Source organism: Astatotilapia calliptera, chromosome 9 (genome assembly GCF_900246225.1).
Source record: "Astatotilapia calliptera chromosome 9, fAstCal1.2, whole genome shotgun sequence".
Lineage (NCBI taxonomy): Eukaryota > Metazoa > Chordata > Actinopteri > Cichliformes > Cichlidae > Astatotilapia > Astatotilapia calliptera.
In genome coordinates this window covers 11,827,487-11,847,378 of record NC_039310.1, presented here as the reverse complement: position 1 = coordinate 11,847,378, position 19,892 = coordinate 11,827,487, and the positions used below count along the sequence as shown (strand labels likewise).

The window sequence follows — 19,892 nt, the reverse complement described above, 5'->3', positions numbered from 1 at the left end:
TGCCCCCGTCTCCTGGAACCGTCTGTACCCTGCTAAGACACAACATGGCAGCTACAAGGACTCTTTCATTTATTAAGACCATCAGTGTGTATTGCTCTAAATCAAGTATATAATATTAAATGAATATTGCTGGATCAGCTACTTCTACTTAAAACATATTAAAACATGACTAAGCACAAAATCACCAAGAATAACATCTTATAAGTGCTGTGTAAGCGCGTGCGGCCTTCCAAGCTCAAAGCCTTTGCCCTCCATAGATCAGCCAGACTCGCGCTGGCTGTAGCTTTTAACATTTAATTACCTTGAGCACAACTCTAGAATGAGCAACAAACTGCAATGTGTATGGAATGATCATGGTTACATCTGCAATGGAAAATCATGTTATTATTCTGGTACCTGTAAGAAAAGATCAAACTAAAGTTATCACCATCACTGTAATGCAAAGAATAATGTAAGATCAAAAACTTCAATTTATGCTTAATGCAAAGCTGGTTATATACTTCTAATGAACTAATAATGGCATATTAAAATATTAAATGATAATGAGAAAAACATCCCCTCCTTATTCTACAATCACTGGTGTGTTACTGCCATCTACTGTTCATTATTTCCCAAGTCAGTCTTCTTCTGATTAAAAAGGCTGGACTCAAGCTAGAAGCACAAAGTCAGCCTCAGATCCCTCCATTGTCTTATATAGACTAGCACTGTGTAGATATTGTAACTGTCTTTGTTTTAGTGCAGCAGTGCAGGTTCAGAAGTGTGTGCACGTTGAACACAGTTTCTCCAGCTGATCCAAGCTCTCTGAACAACTTTCTTCATTGATGGAAATACTTTTTGCACTCAGGATTTTTCTGACTGTATTGGTGCTGCCATAGTCACATTTGCCATCTTGGTGTTTTCCTGTGAGAGCCAGCCCACTCATGAATCCATGGCAGCCAGGTCTCAGTCTGATAAATATAAGTGAGTCTCATCTTTTGCCAATAAACAACATTCAAAGTGCGACCTTGAGAGAACATTTAGGGCCTTTAGAATCCCTGAAGGAGAATGATAGACTGCTTTGAATTGAAAGAAGACAACAGAAACTACAATTACTACTTTTACAACTGAGGTGTGCAGAAGAGCATCTTTGAATGCACATCAGCAAGATGCAGCAGAAGACCACACCAAGTACCACTCATGTCAGCTAAATACAGGAAACTCGAGCTACAGGTCAAAAAAACTTGGAAAGTTGGACAACAGAAGATTGGAGAGATGTTTTCTGGTGTGATGAGTTTCAATTTCTGATGTAACATTTGAAAGGTCAGAACTTACTGTGTGCCATCTTCTGCTGAATGCTTCAAGAAGGATAAGTCATGTCACAAAGCTCTGACCATCTGGAGCTGGTTTCTTCAACATCACAAGGACTTCTATGGGCTCAAATTGTGGTCATAAATATTTTGTACTTGTAAATCAATTTTGTATGTTTAAAATGAATTTGTGTGTGCCAAGTACAAAACTGGTTTACAAGTACAAAATATTTATGACCACAATTTGAGCCCATAGACTTCACTGAACTCAAATACAATGGTGCAGCTTTAGGATGTGGTGTAACAGAAGTTTCACATGATTGATGTGCAGCCATCTAATTTGCAGCAACTGTGTCATGTTGTCATGTCAACAAGGATCAAAATGTCTGAGGAGTGTTTTCAGCTTGTTGTTGAATGTAAATCATGACTCAAAGAAGATCTGAAGGCAAAAGAAGATCCAACCTGGTGCTACCAAAGTGTGACTAATAAAGTTGCCATGTTCTTTATAACATTTCTTGAAAATGTGACATCATCAGCAGGAATCTTCTGGCTGTAATTTCTTCAGAGGTTGACGGCACTGTAATCGAACACACCAAGTTTGTTTGTAACATTTAGATGATAAACTCAAAGTATTTGAGCAGGCATGAATGACTTCGTGCCTGTCATAGTTTCAGATATACAGTGTTAGATTGGGTTGGGCACCTCTGGTGTTATCATCATCTAATAGCTGAATGTACAATATCAATCCACGTTCATTCAGTTAATGATTTATTCATTAATCTGTATTCACTTTGAATTTCTTTGCTCACATTCAGAAAATTAAAAAACACCTCATGGCATAATGCTTTTCAGAAACTCTCAAAGGCAACATTACATGGATTATTAGACTCAGTGCTGCTCATTTATTAACTTGATGTTTCATTCCTGCAGCTCCTCTGTTCTGACAGCTCCACTCAGGCTCTGCTGGACACCACCGTGCTCCTGCTGCAAGGCGCCTGGTTGCTGGTACGCTTCCCAGTCATGATCATCGGTGGGATTGTGAGCAAGAACCTGGCAACCTCCAGCCACCATGCCCCATCCGTAACATCCCCTGACAGATCCCAACACAGCCCTGATACAAACATGCATGTCCATCAGCAGCATCCTACACTTTAATTGAGCTGACTTCAGGTGTTCAGTAAGGGGAAGATTTAATAACATTGCATGTTTCATTTCAAGACTTCAGTTTCATAGGGCAGAGAGTAGAAAAGGTGACAATAAAATGCTTTTTGGAGGCTTTACTCCAAACATCAGACTTGTGAATAATTAAAAGCAAACCCAACATTTAGAGTCTTAGGAAGATAATCACAGAGGCAGAAACTTTTCAATGTATCATTTCGGGTTTTTTAAGATGAAGTATTCAAAGCTAGGGCTTTGAGCTAGGGATGTTATTTGAGGTATTCCTGGGAAAATCTTTGATCCAGGTCCAGATTCTTTAGATGAACTTTAGTGTTTAGTCATACTTCCAGCCTCCTTTATTGACGTTGCCTGGTGGCATTGACCAGCCAAACATCCGGGGCGAGGTGGGGAAGGTCCATTGAGGTCCAGCTGCAAAATGGTCCACAGCATGATGATAATATGCACCATTTGTGATTGAGTTTACCTCCAGGTGCTGGGTATACAACTCCCTGAGTGGGGGCTGTCCCTCTCCCTGAAATTGAACCACAGATTCACTGTCAGTAAAACCAGAATACTTCTTTTAAATTATTGACATTACATTTCATTAAATACAATCAATTCCCCAGATAATGACAGAATCACAAACAGGGCTTTTCAATAATTGGAGATACTTACATGAAGTGGGACGCCCTGATTCACATGCTGAGGATGTGACCTCCTCCTAAACTTACTCCGTCTGTTTTGAAACCAAGTTTTTACCTAAAGATAGAAGAAAACAGAAAACATTTCATGAGTACAATGGACCCGAAATTCAATTTCTTAGATTCTAACAAGTTGAAAAACACTCACCTGTTTGTAGGTCAGTCCTGTCATCTATGCCAGCTGTTTCATCTCTCTTGGCTCATAGTAATGTTTCGCATTAAAGTGTTAGACAAGAATAATCAACTGTCTCTCTGTGAACACCACCCGGGCCTTTCCTTTAGGTTTCTCTGGAGCAGTGCTGGGATGGTGCAGAGTGGCAGTGATGTTGCCATCCTGGCTTCTTGGGAGAGCAAAATCTTGTTTCTGCTCTGAGACTGAACTGGAAACAGCCTCAGAGGTATCAGTAGTTTTGTTGATCATCTCCATTTGTAGAGCAGTCTCTGCCCATGTAGCGAGTTCTTCCAAGGAAAGACTCCCTTCAGGGCCGCTGCCTGAACTCCACGAGTCTGTGAGGGTAAAGAGACAAGAGGACAAGTAAGCACAAGTCTATATGGTCCACATGGGTCAGTTACTGATATGTTTTGGCACGACTGACTTTCTAATAGAAATAATAAACAAAAGTTAAATTGATAAGTCTTAAATCCCAAAAGGTCTCAGACTGAAGAAGTCACTCATTTGAGTGACAAAACATTTCTTCCATTGAAAATATTACATCCAGGTGAACTGAATCAACCTTTACGGATTTACTTACCTGATGACTGAGCATCAACACAATGCTGAAGCTGTTTCCAGCTCCGTCATGGAGGAGGAACTGGTTTTTGCTTCCCCAAGAAACCAGGAGGGCAGCAACACTGTAACAAGTACTACGTGTGTGAAGGAAGAAAAGGCCAAGGTGCTCAAAGGAAGGACCCGAGGGCTGTTCTCAGACAGCCAGTTAAAAACTCTGGTCCAGCACATTAATCAGAAAATTTACCCTGACCCACAAGAGATGACAGAGTTGGCAGAGCTGACAGGACTGACCTACAAACAGGTGAGTGTTTTTCAAGGTTACTAGAACATAAGGAACTGAATTCGTTTTGAATGTTGGGTCTATTGTACTCATTAAATTTCTTCTGCTTCCCTCCATCTTTAGGTGAAGACTTGGTTTCAAAACCGAAGAAGAAAGTTTAGGAGGATTCCAGATTCTCATCATCTCAATCAGGGCGTCCCGCTTCATGTAAGTATCTCCAATTATTAAACAGAACTGTTTTTAATTCAGTCACTATCTGGGGAATTCATTTAATTAGATGAAGCGTATTGATTATAATTTAAAACAAGAACTCTGTATTGTGGTTTTACTGACTGTGCATCTGTCTGTGATTCAGTTTCAGGGAGCATCCTCACTCAGCGAACAACTGGACATCAGCTTCATGAGAAAGGGTGCAAATAATCAGGCCCACTATCCTGATGCTGTGGGCAATGTTGTCTCTGGACCTCAATGGACCCTCCACAACTCACCCCAGATGTTTGGCTGGTCGATGCCACCAGGCAACGGACATTATGATTGCAACACTGGTGTCTTAAGCACTGCATGGAATATGAACGACCCTGGACTTCACAGTGCAAGTTTTTACAGAGAAAGCGGAGAGCCTTGCTAACAGCTAAAGATGGCTGTAGCTACTGTTACATCTCTCTTTCATTTCTCAACTATCATTCTGAAGCCTTAAGATTGGTATTTCTGATATACTGGACGCTAATGTTATTTTTTTTATGTTTTCATTTTAATGTAAAGTTATTTAAAAGTTAACACAGAGGCGGGTTTGATAAAACTCAGTGAACTTCTTCGTCATTTACACTTTTACAAAACCAGGAAAAATTATCTTGGTCATAGTTGGTGGGGTAGATTAAGGCTTGTGTGAGTGATTGATAAAGTCCACTTTTTATATGGTGTAACTGTTGTAAAGTCAACATGAATCTGTAATGATTTTTCTTCCAATAAATGAGGACTTTGCTAAAACAAAATACTTTCTCCATGCGTCATTTTTATTGAGTCTCAAACATATTTGGTGTTAAAAAGTGTAATGAAATCTCATGTTTGGTTTCTTGTCACAGGTGGGTGTGTGCTTTCTCCTTCACACATCAGCCAAGGTGGAGAGCCTTACAACAGTTAATGTTCAATATCACAGATATTGTAAATAGTAGCTAGTATCAATGACTGAGCTGACAGGATATCAGGATTCTGATCTGTTCTGTTTTCTGTACTTTTAGTAAATGGTAGGTATGGGGTGAACATTAGGCCCTTTATCTTAAAACCCATTGATTTTAGAAATATTAGAATTCAATAGAATCTGTGGCTTCTGTAAATACCTTGATGCGTGCTCAATCATCCAGGTAAGGAAATCCCAAAAAGTTGATTCTGTTCATCTGGACCTAACGTTTTCAGTAGGACAAACTGGTGTATATCATGATTTTTATGGGTATTTCTCACTGGTGAGTTGAGAACAGTTTTGCTTGTTCTGCTTTCATGTCAACTAGATCTGTGTTAGATGATTTTGATTTAACTTCCTGCTCTGGTTGTTTCAGAAAAGGCAACCAAGTTGATCTTTGCACCGATGATTAATTTACTTTCTATTATCAGAAAATTTGTACACATAGTTTATAATTTCAAATGTATCAGAGCAAATACAGCTCAGTTTTAAATATGTTTTGCATGGAATCTGCATTATTTCAGTGAGTATTGAAACCTGATATGTATAAAAATGTTTTAAAATAAGCCAAATTAAACCAATATTACATACAAACAATGACTTACACCTCTAATTTAGATCTTTGTGATCATGTAGAGAACATTACTGAGTTTATAAGGTAGCAAATGGTAGTTTCACCTCTACATTGTAAAACAATAGCAAGGCTAATGAGCCACACCAACGCCCATCATAAACCCCATAGACACATGCATCTGGCCCCCTCTGGCTTATTCAGAATTAGAGACACACCTAGTTCACCCAGTGACCACTAAACATACGCTAATGTGTCTTTTAGAGTTCCTGTATCACACCCTGCTACCTCTGATTAATTATCAAGTCAATGCAGACAGTTGGCACCAGGGCCATGAGAGATAAGTGAGGGTAAAGGTGTTTGTATTGACATGTCTTAATTTGAAGTAACTGCAAAGACACAGAAGTCATATTGTTTGCAGACGATACAAAGTTATTGTGGAAGTAACATGGAACAACTTGTGAATGAACTAGAAAATCAATTTAAGAAATTGAAGAGTTTTTCTGCAATCATATTTCACTGGATATGAGCAAAACAAAACTCATACTATGTTGGAGTCGTAGAAATTCTATCATTAATAAACTGATGATAAATAACAGACTTACGATCGTAAATAAAACTGCTTCAACAGAACCACCAAACCCACTTTTCAGCCTTTTCATTAAATACTCTTAAATTTAAAGACTTGGTTGACCTCAGACCTCTACACACAATTTATAAAGCAACAAACAAATCTTTGTCCCACAACATTTAGAACTTGATCAGAATAAAAAAAAGAGAACGAAAGAAATAACATGTAATGTATGTCTGTATGTCTGACAGCATATCAGGTTTCTGTGAGTTTTTAGTAAAAAAAAAGAAATCGTTCTTCTCTTCATGTAGCTCAATCTAGTCCTATAGAATTAACCCAAAACTGATTCAGCCAATAAAAGTCCCACACCTTTACCTGCTGGAACTAACTTACATAGGAGTATAAAAAATGTGACTTTTTAAACTTCTTATCTATTTTTCATCAAACAAAACAGAACTGTACAGTTTCTGACTCAGGAGTATTGTTCTTAAGTCACTCTAATGATGCTAGTGGAGTTAAATACAACTCTGGTTTACAATGTGTAGAATAATAAAATTCTAACTGCACTTTCTTTTTTTCAGACCTGAGAAACAGTATTTTAAAGAAATGTAAATGATGCCAGTTGGTAGAAACTGCCTGACTGCTTTGTAAAGTAACTCACAAAAGAAGAAGCTCAACCCCCCACATTCCTGCCCACACCCACAAACCTCCTTAAAAGCCCAGAATTGCTCTTAAGTCAGTCTTAGGACACATAGCACCTTCCTGCCTGGTTTGGAGCTCTTTCAGCAGATATACTTTCTCCAGCTTTCCTGTTTTAATCACTGGGATTTCAAAGATGGAAGATTATGGGATGCACTTTTCTCCAGGTATGTACTCAGCATTGTTGTCTAGTGAGCTAATGTGAACAGAGTTGGCTAATCTCGAAGACATCTTTGAGCAAAAATACCCTTTCACTCTGTGTTGTAAGTCCTGATGGCAGAAGTCACCATTTCTCCCTCCACAGCTGAACAGAGAGTCCACTTCAGGACCATCTGGGCTTTGAGTCACTTTTGAAACTTTCTAATTGGCAACATCTGGTGGCACATTTTAATAATTCAGCAAGTAAAATCAAGTGACATTGTGTGTGGGAAATTGATTAAGGCTCATCAGTTGATCCCTTTTGTATTATTTTCTGTTAAAAAACTCAACTGTGCCAAAACATATCAGTAGCCACGGTGACCCATGTGGACCATATATATTTGTGCTTACTTAGCCTCTGTCTTTCTGTCCTCATAGACTTGTGGATTTCTGGCAGCAGCCTGCAAGGGAATCTTCCCTTGGAAGAACTTGCAGCATGGGCTGAGGCAGCTCTCGCTAAGGAGATGAGCAACAACATGTCTGAGGCTGCTGAAGCTGTTTCCAGCTCCGTCACGGAGGAGGAACTGGTTTTTGCTTCCCCAAGAAACCAGGAGGGCAGCAACACTGTCACAAGTACTATGTGTGTGAAGGACGAAAAGGCCAAGGTGCTCAAAGGAAGGACCCGAGGGCTGTTCTCAGACAGCCAGTTAAAAACTCTTGACCATCACTTTAATCAGAAAATTTACCCTGACCCACAAGAGATGACAGAGTTGGCAGAGCTGACAGGACTGACCTACAAACAGGTGAGTGTTTTTCAAGGTTACTAGAACACAAGGAACTGAATTCGTTTTGAATGTTGGATCTATTGTACTCATTAAATTTCTTCTGCTTCCCTCCATCTTTAGGTGAAGACTTGGTTTCAAAACCGAAGAAGAAAGTTTAGGAAGATTCCAGATTCTCATCATCTCAATCAGGGCGTCCCGCTTCATGTAAGTATCTCCAATTATTAAACAGAACTGTTTTTAATTCAGTCACTATCTGGGGAATTCATTTAATTAGATGAAGTGCATTGATTATAATTTAAAACAAGAACTCTGTATTGTGGTTTTACTGACTGTGCATCTGTCTGTGATTCAGTTTCAGGGAGCATCCTCACTCAGCGAACAACTGGACATCAGCTTCATGAGAAAGGGTGCAAATAATCAGGCCCACTATCCTGATGCTGTGGGCAATGTTGTCTCTGGACCTCAATGGACCCTCCACAACTCACCCCAGATGTTTGGCTGGTCGATGCCACCAGGCAACGGACATTATGATTGCAACACCGGTGTCTTAAGCACTGCATGGAATATGAACGACCCTGGACTTCACAGTGCAAGTTTTTACAGAGAAAGCGGAGAGCCTTACTAACAGCTAAAGATGGCTGTAGCTACTGTTACATCTCTCTTTCATTTCTCAACTATCATTCTGAAGCCTTAAGATTGGTATTTCTGATATACTGGACGCTAATGTTATTTTTTTTATGTTTTCATTTTAATGTAAAGTTATTTAAAAGTTAACACAGAGGCAGGTTTGATAAAACTCAGTGAACTTCTTCGTCATTTACACTTTTACAAAACAAGGAAAAATTAGCTTGGTCATAGTTGGTGGGGTAGATTAAGGCTTGTGTGAGTGATTGATAAAGTCCACTTTTTATATGGTGTAACTGTTGTAAAGTCAACATGAATCTGTAATGATTTTTCTTCCAATAAATGAGGACTTTGCTAAAACAAAATACTTTCTCCATGCGTCATTTTTATTGAGTCTCAAACATATTTGGTGTTAAAAAGTGTAATGAAATCTCATGTTTGGTTTCTTGTCACAGGTGGGTGTGTGCTTTCTCCTTCACACATCAGCCAAGGTGGAGAGCCTTACAACAGTTAATGTTCAATATCACAGATATTGTAAATAGTAGCTAGTATCAATGACTGAGCTGACAGGATATCAGGATTCTGATCTGTTCTGTTTTCTGTACTTTTAGTAAATGGTAGGTATGGGGTGAACATTAGGCCCTTTATCTTAAAACCCATTGATTTTAGAAATATTAGAATTCAATAGAATCTGTGGCTTCTGTAAATACCTTGATGCGTGCTCAATCATCCAGGTAAGGAAATCCCAAAAAGTTGATTCTGTTCATCTGGACCTAACGTTTTCAGTAGGACAAACTGGTGTATATCATGATTTTTATGGGTATTTCTCACTGGTGAGTTGAGAACAGTTTTGCTTGTTCTGCTTTCATGTCAACTAGATCTGTGTTAGATGATTTTGATTTAACTTCCTGCTCTGGTTGTTTCAGAAAAGGCAACCAAGTTGATCTTTGCACCGATGATTAATTTACTTTCTATTATCAGAAAATTTGTACACATAGTTTATAATTTCAAATGTATCAGAGCAAATACAGCTCAGTTTTAAATATGTTTTGCATGGAATCTGCATTATTTCAGTGAGTATTGAAACCTGATATGTATAAAAATGTTTTAAAATAAGCCAAATTAAACCAATATTACATACAAACAATGACTTACACCTCTAATTTAGATCTTTGTGATCATGTAGAGAACATTACTGAGTTTATAAGGTAGCAAATGGTAGTTTCACCTCTACATTGTAAAACAATAGCAAGGCTAATGAGCCACACCAACGCCCATCATAAACCCCATAGACACATGCATCTGGCCCCCTCTGGCTTATTCAGAATTAGAGACACACCTAGTTCACCCAGTGACCACTAAACATACGCTAATGTGTCTTTTAGAGTTCCTGTATCACACCCTGCTACCTCTGATTAATTATCAAGTCAATGCAGACAGTTGGCACCAGGGCCATGAGAGATAAGTGAGGGTAAAGGTGTTTGTATTGACATGTCTTAATTTGAAGTAACTGCAAAGACACAGAAGTCATATTGTTTGCAGACGATACAAAGTTATTGTGGAAGTAACGTGGAACAACTTGTGAATGAACTAGAAAACCAATTTAAGAAATTGAAGAGTTTTTCTGCAATCATATTTCACTGGATGTGAGCAAAACAAAACTCATACTATGTTGGAGTCGTAGAAATTCTATCATTAATAAACTGATGATAAATAACAGACTTACGATCGTAAATAAAACTGCTTCAACAGAACCACCAAACCCACTTTTTAGCCTTTTCATTAAATACTCTTAAATTTAAAGACTTGGTTGACCTCAGACCTCTACACACAATTTATAAAGCAACAAACAAATCTTTGTCCCACAACATTTAGAACTTGATCAGGATAAAAAAAGAGAACGAAAGAAATAACATGTAATGTATGTCTGTATGTCTGACAGCATATCAGGTTTCTGTGAGTTTTTAGTAAAAAAAAAAGAAATCGTTCTTCTCTTCATGTAGCTCAATCTAGTCCTATAGAATTAACCCAAAACTGATTCAGCCAATAAAAGTCCCACACCTTCACCTGCTGGAACTAACTTACATAGGAGTATAAAAAATGTGACTTTTTAAACTTCTTATCTATTTTTCATCAAACAAAACAGAACTGTACAGTTTCTGACTCAGGAGTATTGTTCTTAAGTCACTCTAATGATGCTACTGGAGTTAAATACAACTCTGGTTTACAATGTGTAGAATAATAAAATTCTAACTGCACTTTCTTTTTTCAGACCTGAGAAACAGTATTTTAAAGAAATGTAAATGATGCCAGTTGGTAGAAACAGCCTGACTGCTTTGTAAAGTAACTCACAAAAGAAGAAGCTCAACCCCCCACATTCCTGCCCACACCCACAAACCTCCTTAAAAGCCCAGAATTGCTCTTAAGTCAGTCTTAGGACACATAGCACCTTCCTGCCTGGTTTGGAGCTCTTTCAGCAGATATAGTTTTTCCAGCTTTCCTGTTTTAATCACTGGGATTTCAAAGATGGAAGATTATGGGATGCACTTTTCTCCAGGTATGTACTCAGCATTGTTGTCTAGTGAGCTAATGTGAACAGAGTTGGCTAACCTCGAAGACATCTTTGAGCAAAAATACCCTTTCACTCTGTGTTGTAAGTCCTGATGGCAGAAGTCACCATTTCTCCCTCCACAGCTGAACAGAGAGTCCACTTCAGGACCATCTGGGCTTTGAGTCACTTTTGAAACTTTCTAATTGGCAACATCTGGTGGCACATTTTAATAATTCAGCAAGTAAAATCAAGTGACATTGTGTGTGGGAAATTGATTAAGGCTCATCAGTTGATCCCTTTTGTATTATTTTCTGTTAAAAAACTCAACTGTGCCAAAACATATCAGTAGCCACGGTGACCCATGTGGACCATATATATTTGTGCTTACTTATCCTCTGTCTTTCTGTCCTCACAGACTTGTGGATTTCTGGCAGCAGCCTGCAAGGGAGTCTTCCCTTGGAAGAACTTGCAGCATGGGCTGAGGCAGCTCTCGCTAAGGAGATGAGCAACAACATGTCTGAGGCTGCTGAAGCTGTTTCCAGCTCCGTCACAGAGGAGGAACTGGTTTTTGCTTCCCCAAGAAACCAGGAGGGCAGCAACACTGTCACAAGTACTACGCGTGTGAAGGACGAAAAGGCCAAGGTGCTCAAAGGAAGGACCCGAGGGCTGTTCTCAGACAGCCAGTTAAAAACTCTTGACCATCACTTTAATCAGAAAATTTACCCTGACCCACAAGAGATGACAGAGTTGGCAGAGCTGACAGGACTGACCTACAAACAGGTGAGTGTTTTTCAAGGTTACTAGAACACAAGGAACTGAATTCGTTTTGAATGTTGGATCTATTGTACTCATTAAATTTCTTCTGCTTCCCTCCATCTTAGGTGAAGACTTGGTTTCAAAACCGAAGAAGAAAGTTTAGGAAGATTCCAGATTCTCATCATCTCAATCAGGGCGTCCCGCTTCATGTAAGTATCTCCAATTATTAAACAGAACTGTTTTTAATTCAGTCACTATCTGGGGAATTCATTTAATTAGATGAAGCGTATTGATTATAATTTAAAACAAGAACTCTGTATTGTGGTTTTACTGACTGTGCATCTGTCTGTGATTCAGTTTCAGGGAGCATCCTCACTCAGCGAACAACTGGACATCAGCTTCATGAGAAAGGGTGCAAATAATCAGGCCCACTATCCTGATGCTGTGGGCAATGTTGTCTCTGGACCTCAATGGACCCTCCACAACTCACCCCAGATGTTTGGCTGGTCGATGCCACCAGGCAACGGACATTATGATTGCAACACCGGTGTCTTAAGCACTGCATGGAATATGAACGACCCTGGACTTCACAGTGCAAGTTTTTACAGAGAAAGCGGAGAGCCTTGCTAACAGCTAAAGATGGCTGTAGCTACTGTTACATCTCTCTTTCATTTCTCAACTATCATTCTGAAGCCTTAAGATTGGTATTTCTGATATACTGGACGCTAATGTTATTTTTTTTATGTTTTCATTTTAATGTAAAGTTATTTAAAAGTTAACACAGAGGCGGGTTTGATAAAACTCAGTGAACTTCTTCGTCATTTACACTTTTACAAAACCAGGAAAAATTAGCTTGGTCATAGTTGGTGGGGTAGATTAAGGCTTGTGTGAGTGATTGATAAAGTCCACTTTTTATATGGTGTAACTGTTGTAAAGTCAACATGAATCTGTAATGATTTTTCTTCCAATAAATGAGGACTTTGCTAAAACAAAATACTTTCTCCATGCGTCATTTTTATTGAGTCTCAAACATATTTGGTGTTAAAAAGTGTAATGAAATCTCATGTTTGGTTTCTCATCACAGGTGGGTGTGTGCTTTCTCCTTCACACATCAGCCAAGGTGGAGAGCCTTACAACAGTTAATGTTCAATATCACAGATATTGTAAATAGTAGCTAGTATCAATGACTGAGCTGACAGGATATCAGGATTCTGATCTGTTCTGTTTTCTGTACTTTTAGTAAATGGTAGGTATGGGGTGAATATTAGGCCCTTTATCTTAAAACCCATTGATTTTAGAAATATTAGAATTCAATAGAATCTGTGGCTTCTGTAAATACCTTGATGCGTGCTCAATCATCCAGGTAAGGAAATCCCAAAAAGTTGATTCTGTTCATCTGGACCTAACGTTTTCAGTAGGACAAACTGGTGTATATCATGATTTTTATGGGTATTTCTCACTGGTGAGTTGAGAACAGTTTTGCTTGTTCTGCTTTCATGTCAACTAGATCTGTGTTAGATGATTTTGATTTAACTTCCTGCTCTGGTTGTTTCAGAAAAGGCAACCAAGTTGATCTTTGCACCGATGATTAATTTACTTTCTATTATCAGAAAATTTGTACACATAGTTTATAATTTCAAATGTATCAGAGCAAATACAGCTCAGTTTTAAATATGTTTTGCATGGAATCTGCATTATTTCAGTGAGTATTGAAACCTGATATGTATAAAAATGTTTTAAAATAAGCCAAATTAAACCAATATTACATACAAACAATGACTTACACCTCTAATTTAGATCTTTGTGATCATGTAAAGAACATTACTGAGTTTATAAGGTAGCAAATGGTAGTTTCACCTCTACATTGTAAAACAATAGCAAGGCTAATGAGCCACACCAACGCCCATCATAAACCCCATAGACACATGCATCTGGCCCCCTCTGGCTTATTCAGAATTAGAGACACACCTAGTTCACCCAGTGACCACTAAACATATGCTAATGTGTCTTTTAGAGTTCCTGTATCACACCCTGCTACCTCTGATTAATTATCAAGTCAATGCAGACAGTTGGCACCAGGGCCATGAGAGATAAGTGAGGGTAAAGGTGTTTGTATTGACATGTCTTAATTTGAAGTAACTGCAAAGACACAGAAGTCATATTGTTTGCAGACGATACAAAGTTATTGTGGAAGTAACATGGAACAACTTGTGAATGAACTAGAAAATCAATTTAAGAAATTGAAGAGTTTTTCTGCAGTCATATTTCACTGGATATGAGCAAAACAAAACTCATACTATGTTGGAGTCGTAGAAATTCTATCATTAATAAACTGATGATAAATAACAGACTTACGATTGTAAATAAAACTGCTTCAACAGAACCACCAAACCCACTTTTCAGCCTTTTCATTAAATACTCTTAAATTTATAGACTTGGTTGACCTCAGACCTCTACACACAATTTATAAAGCAACAAACAAATCTTTGTCCCACAACATTTAGAACTTGATCAGGATAAAAAAAAGAGAATGAAAGAAATAACATGTAATGTATGTCTGTATGTCTGACAGCATATCAGGTTTCTGTGAGTTTTTAGTAAAAAAAAAGAAATCGTTCTTCTCTTCATGTAGCTCAATCTAGTCCTATAGAATTAACCCAAAACTGATTCAGCCAATAAAAGTCCCACACCTTTACCTGCTGGAACTAACTTACATAGGGGTATAAAAAATGTGACTTTTTAAACTTCTTATCTATTTTTCATCAAACAAAACAGAACTGTACAGTTTCTGACTCAGGAGTATTGTTCTTAAGTCGCTCTAATGATGCTACTGGAGTTAAATACAACTCTGGTTTACAATGTGTAGAATAATAAAATTCTAACTGCACTTTCTTTTTTTCAGACCTGAGAAACAGTATTTTAAAGAAATGTAAATGATGCCAGTTGGTAGAAACTGCCTGACTGCTTTGTAAAGTAACTCACAAAAGAAGAAGCTCAACCCCCCACATTCCTGCCCACACCCACAAACCTCCTTAAAAGCCCAGAATTGCTCTTAAGTCAGTCTTAGGACACATAGCACCTTCCTGCCTGGTTTGGAGCTCTTTCAGCAGATATACTTTCTCCAGCTTTCCTGTTTTAATCACTGGGATTTTAAAGATGGAAGATTATGGGACGCACTTTTCTCCAGGTATGTACTCAGCATTGTTGTCTAGTGAGCTAATGTGAACAGAGTTGGCTAACCTCGAAGACATCTTTGAGCAAAAATACCCTTTCACTCTGTGTTGTAAGTCCTGATGGCAGAAGTCACCATTTCTCCCTCCACAGCTGAACAGAGAGTCCACTTCAGGACCATCTGGGCTTTGAGTCACTTTTGAAACTTTCTAATTGGCAACATCTGGTGGCACATTTTAATAATTCAGCAAGTAAAATCAAGTGACATTGTGTGTGGGAAATTGATTAAGGCTCATCAGTTGATCCCTTTTGTATTATTTTCTGTTAAAAAACTCAACTGTGCCAAAACATATCAGTAGCCACGGTGACCCATGTGGACCATATATATTTGTGCTTACTTAGCCTCTGTCTTTCTGTCCTCACAGACTTGTGGATTTCTGGCAGCAGCCTGCAAGGGAGTCTTCCCTTGGAAGAACTTGCAGCATGGGCTGAGGCAGCTCTCGCTAAGGAGATGAGCAACAACATGTCTGAGGCTGCTGAAGCTGTTTCCAGCTCCGTCACGGAGGAGGAACTGGTTTTTGCTTCCCCAAGAAACCAGGAGGGCAGCAACACTGTCACAAGTACTACGCGTGTGAAGGACGAAAAGGCCAAGGTGCTCAAAGGAAGGACCTGAGGGCTGTTCTCAGACAGCCAGTTAAAAACTCTTGACCATCACTTTAATCAGAAAATTTACCCTGACCCACAAGAGATGACAGAGTTGGCAGAGCTGACAGGACTGACCTACAAACAGGTGAGTGTTTTTCAAGGTTACTAGAACACAAGGAACTGAATTCGTTTTGAATGTTGGGTCTATTGTACTCATTAAATTTCTTCTGCTTCCCTCCATCTTAGGTGAAGACTTGGTTTCAAAACCGAAGAAGAAAGTTTAGGAAGATTCCAGATTCTCATCATCTCAATCAGGGCGTCCCGCTTCATGTAAGTATCTCCAATTATTAAACAGAACTGTTTTTAATTCAGTCACTATCTGGGGAATTCATTTAATTAGATGAAGCGTATTGATTATAATTTAAAACAAGAACTCTGTATTGTGGTTTTACTGACTGTGCATCTGTCTGTGATTCAGTTTCAGGGAGCATCCTCACTCAGCGAACAACTGGACATCAGCTTCATGAGAAAGGGTGCAAATAATCAGGCCCACTATCCTGATGCTGTGGGCAATGTTGTCTCTGGACCTCAATGGACCCTCCACAACTCACCCCAGATGTTTGGCTGGTCGATGCCACCAGGCAACGGACATTATGATTGCAACACCGGTGTCTTAAGCACTGCATGGAATATGAACGACCCTGGACTTCACAGTGCAAGTTTTTACAGAGAAAGCGGAGAGCCTTGCTAACAGCTAAAGATGGCTGTAGCTACTGTTACATCTCTCTTTCATTTCTCAACTATCATTCTGAAGCCTTAAGATTGGTATTTCTGATATACTGGACGCTAATGTTATTTTTTTTATGTTTTCATTTTAATGTAAAGTTATTTAAAAGTTAACACAGAGGCAGGTTTGATAAAACTCAGTGAACTTCTTCGTCATTTACACTTTTACAAAACCAGGAAAAATTAGCTTGGTCATAGTTGGTGGGGTAGATTAAGGCTTGTGTGAGTGATTGATAAAGTCCACTTTTTATATGGTGTAACTGTTGTAAAGTCAACATGAATCTGTAATGATTTTTCTTCCAATAAATGAGGACTTTGCTAAAACAAAATACTTTCTCCATGCGTCATTTTTATTGAGTCTCAAACATATTTGGTGTTAAAAAGTGTAATGAAATCTCATGTTTGGTTTCTTGTCACAGGTGGGTGTGTGCTTTCTCCTTCACACATCAGCCAAGGTGGAGAGCCTTACAACAGTTAATGTTCAACATCACAGATATTGTAAATAGTAGCTAGTATCAATGACTGAGCTGACAGGATATCAGGATTCTGATCTGTTCTGTTTTCTGTACTTTTAGTAAATGGTAGGTATGGGGTGAACATTAGGCCCTTTATCTTAAAACCCATTGATTTTAGAAATATTAGAATTTATTCTTTGAAATGAGAACACATAACACATTTTGTATAAAATATTAAGAGAAACTTAAAAAAAAAACCCAACAACTTGGAACTTGATACCAGTATCATACCTGGGGAATATCACACTGGAATTGATGTAAATGTGTTTTGACTTTTTCTTATGTTCCAGTATTTGTGAAACTTCACATGATTTAGACTGTTTAAAAATTTATGTCTGTATATCAGAAGCTGTAAATAAAATATCAGTCCCCTACCCTTAAATCAGAATTTTCTTGACTTGATCCTCAAATATTTTGTTTTTTTAACATTCTCTTGTATTAAGAAAGCACGTTGAACATAACAGTAGTATGGCTTTCTACATTACCTTTGCTTTCACATTTTTAGGGCCCGAGCACTGACAGTGCAAAGGCCCTATTGTATTTGCTCCGTTTCTTCTTCTTCTTATTATTATTCAGGCAAAACAAGGGCCTTTTTGAGGGCCTAAACATGCTCAAAAACTCATGGAATTTTGCACACATGCCAAGTTTGGTGAGAAATTTTGTATTTTAATGTTTTACATATGAGCACTCGGAAATGGCTCTACAGCGCCACCTATGCCTTGTTAAATGCAGCCCTACGACCACATCGTTTGAGCTACATGTATGAAATTTGGCACACATTTGTATCATGCCAAGACGAACAAAAAAGTCTGTTGGCCCATTGACGCAAACCCAACAGGAAGTCCGCCATTTGGAAGAGAAGGTGACATTTTGGCTCTAATTTTGCCATTTCCATGCCTCGAACTTTTTCGAACTCCTCCTTGGGATTTGGCCGTATAGGCTTCATCTTTGGTCAGTGTCAACTACACACCTGGGCCATGTTAAATTGCAGAGCTTTTGAGTTTTCACAATACGGTGAGGCCGTGGCGCCATGGCAAATTTCGATGACTCGCCATGAAAATCTTATTGCCTCTCATTTTGTCATACATTTTCTGACCTTGACCAAAGTGAACACATATGATAAGGCTCCACCCCTGAACATAATTCAACTGCCATATTTGACATCAGGGACAGCGCCACCTAGTGGGAACAGGAAATGTCATGTTTTACACTTTGGGGTACAGTATTGTGATGGGTGACATCTGCAGCCTCAAATTTCTCCAGGAAAGCCTTAAGGAGTTGGTCTTGGGTTACAGTGAAAACTGTGACTTTTCGCGAAAGGGTGTGACCCCAGCGGCATGGCGAACTTTGATATCTCGCCATGAAGAAACAAATTAGTATAACTCCATGAAATCCAGTCTGATCAGTACCAGATTTTACAGGCATGATGTCAGACCCTCCCTGAACAGATTGATGTGCCCATTGGCACAGCGCCACCTAGTGGCAACAGGAAATGTCATGGCTTTAATTTTGTTGTACTGATTTTCACAGGTTCATCGTGGCCACCTCAAAAGCGGTGAATATCACCATCAGTCCCTCATGATGCTTCAGTGCAGAAATTGTGACTTTAAACTGAACGGCGCACCCTGGTGGCAACGCGGTCCACCATGAAAGATGAAGTGGCTTTTGAGGGGCTTGGAAAGTTTATAGAGGCTTGAAATTTGGCACACACCTCCAATGTGATGAAGACTTTGTTGTCATGTCATCATTTTCATTGAATAGCGCAAAATGGCTCCACAGCGCCCCCTACAATATTTCAAAATATCAGCCCCTGCTCTGTGGTTTATGTATGAATCTGAAACCTGGTAAGCTTATAGGAGATATCAAGATGTACAAAAAAGTCTCTTGGAGCAATATCCCAAATCCAACAGGAAGTCAGCCATTTTAAAATTAATGTGCAATTTTGGCAACATTTTCCCCTCTTTTCAGGCATCGTGCTTTGACGTACTCCTCCAAGGGATTTCATCACATTGATGCAATCTCCTGTGTGTGGAATCTAAAGACCTTTGTGTTGTTAAATTGCGAAGCTTTTTACATTCAGGGAAACGGGGTGGTCATGGCGGCACGTAGAGTTTCAATCACTCGCCAAAAAGCAGTAATCTGCTGTCACTCAAAAACACAATGTCCAATCTCTCCCAAAGCTCATAGGCGTGATGAGACTCGAGCTCGGAAATGTTTGTTATGCCATTTGTACATAATGGTTAGAGCGCCACCTAGTGGAACGACTAACTAATCATGAATGAATGAGTTGAAATGTTAGCTGGTGGTTAAATGCATGAATTCCATCAATGTGACATCAGATCGGAGGTGCTGGTTTTAGGTGTTGGGCGTGGCTCGACGCGCCGGGGGTGCGAGGGCCCTCATAACGCTGCTTGCAGCTTTAATTAAACTTGTATTTGTAAAAAAAATATATATATATAGAAGGAAAAAAAAGTGGATAACAATAACAATAAGAAAAAAATACATACATATACAAACACATAAGTATACACACATGTACAAGTTGAATAATACGAGGCTACAAGTTAGGCTCGTATTATTGACATGGGTATTTAAATCAGTGCATCAACATAAAAAGTGGCATGGTTCATTCACACCTCACAGGCTTAACATATTCCATCCATTTAGACCATATTCTGTAGAAGGTATCCCCCTGAGCTTCAAGAAAAAAAATCTATTTTTCCATTGATCTTTTGTATAGAATGTATC

At 38.9% G+C, this 19,892-nt stretch overlaps 3 protein-coding genes and 1 pseudogene across 3 annotated transcripts; 3 read left to right on the top strand and 1 right to left on the bottom strand.

The window, feature by feature from the left end:
• Positions 1 to 2,713: 2,713 nt before the first annotated feature.
• LOC113029899 (homeobox protein NANOG-like) lies at positions 2,714 to 3,572 on the bottom strand (annotated as a pseudogene).
• Positions 3,573 to 7,309: 3,737 nt separating this feature from the next.
• On the top strand, positions 7,310 to 8,721 carry LOC113029898 (homeobox protein NANOGP8-like). The gene is made up of 4 exons (XM_026180918.1): positions 7,310 to 7,340; positions 7,750 to 8,114; positions 8,217 to 8,300; positions 8,449 to 8,721. Exons 1-4 carry the CDS (start codon positions 7,310 to 7,312, stop codon positions 8,719 to 8,721), a joined length of 753 nt encoding a protein of 250 aa, XP_026036703.1.
• A 2,525-nt stretch (positions 8,722 to 11,246) lies between these two features.
• Positions 11,247 to 12,880, top strand: LOC113029897 (homeobox protein NANOG-like). Its single transcript, XM_026180917.1, has 4 exons — positions 11,247 to 11,277; positions 11,687 to 12,051; positions 12,153 to 12,236; positions 12,385 to 12,880. Exons 1-4 carry the CDS (start codon positions 11,247 to 11,249, stop codon positions 12,655 to 12,657), a joined length of 753 nt encoding a protein of 250 aa, XP_026036702.1. The 3' UTR covers positions 12,658 to 12,880.
• Positions 12,881 to 15,900: 3,020 nt separating this feature from the next.
• LOC113029790 (homeobox protein DLX-6-like) lies at positions 15,901 to 16,818 on the top strand. The gene is made up of 3 exons (XM_026180803.1): positions 15,901 to 15,988; positions 16,090 to 16,173; positions 16,322 to 16,818. Exons 1-3 carry the CDS (start codon positions 15,947 to 15,949, stop codon positions 16,592 to 16,594), a joined length of 399 nt encoding a protein of 132 aa, XP_026036588.1. The 5' UTR covers positions 15,901 to 15,946; the 3' UTR covers positions 16,595 to 16,818.
• The last annotated feature ends 3,074 nt before the right edge of the window (positions 16,819 to 19,892 follow it).

What these genes read in the sequence shown, in the direction of transcription:
- LOC113029790 (XM_026180803.1), top strand. Translation starts at nt 15,947, where the DNA reads ATGACAGAGTTGGCAGAGCTGACAGGACTGACCTACAAACAG. An exon ending in CAGGACTGACCTACAAACAG is followed by an intron (nt 15,989 to 16,089) that starts GTGAGTGTTTTT and finishes CCTCCATCTTAG; the next exon opens with GTGAAGACTTGGTTTCAAAA. An exon ending in ATCAGGGCGTCCCGCTTCAT is followed by an intron (nt 16,174 to 16,321) that starts GTAAGTATCTCC and finishes TCTGTGATTCAG; the next exon opens with TTTCAGGGAGCATCCTCACT.
- LOC113029898 (XM_026180918.1), top strand. Translation starts at nt 7,310, where the DNA reads ATGGAAGATTATGGGATGCACTTTTCTCCAG. An exon ending in TGGGATGCACTTTTCTCCAG is followed by an intron (nt 7,341 to 7,749) that starts GTATGTACTCAG and finishes CTGTCCTCATAG; the next exon opens with ACTTGTGGATTTCTGGCAGC. An exon ending in CAGGACTGACCTACAAACAG is followed by an intron (nt 8,115 to 8,216) that starts GTGAGTGTTTTT and finishes CTCCATCTTTAG; the next exon opens with GTGAAGACTTGGTTTCAAAA.
- LOC113029897 (XM_026180917.1), top strand. Translation starts at nt 11,247, where the DNA reads ATGGAAGATTATGGGATGCACTTTTCTCCAG. An exon ending in CAGGACTGACCTACAAACAG is followed by an intron (nt 12,052 to 12,152) that starts GTGAGTGTTTTT and finishes CCTCCATCTTAG; the next exon opens with GTGAAGACTTGGTTTCAAAA. An exon ending in ATCAGGGCGTCCCGCTTCAT is followed by an intron (nt 12,237 to 12,384) that starts GTAAGTATCTCC and finishes TCTGTGATTCAG; the next exon opens with TTTCAGGGAGCATCCTCACT.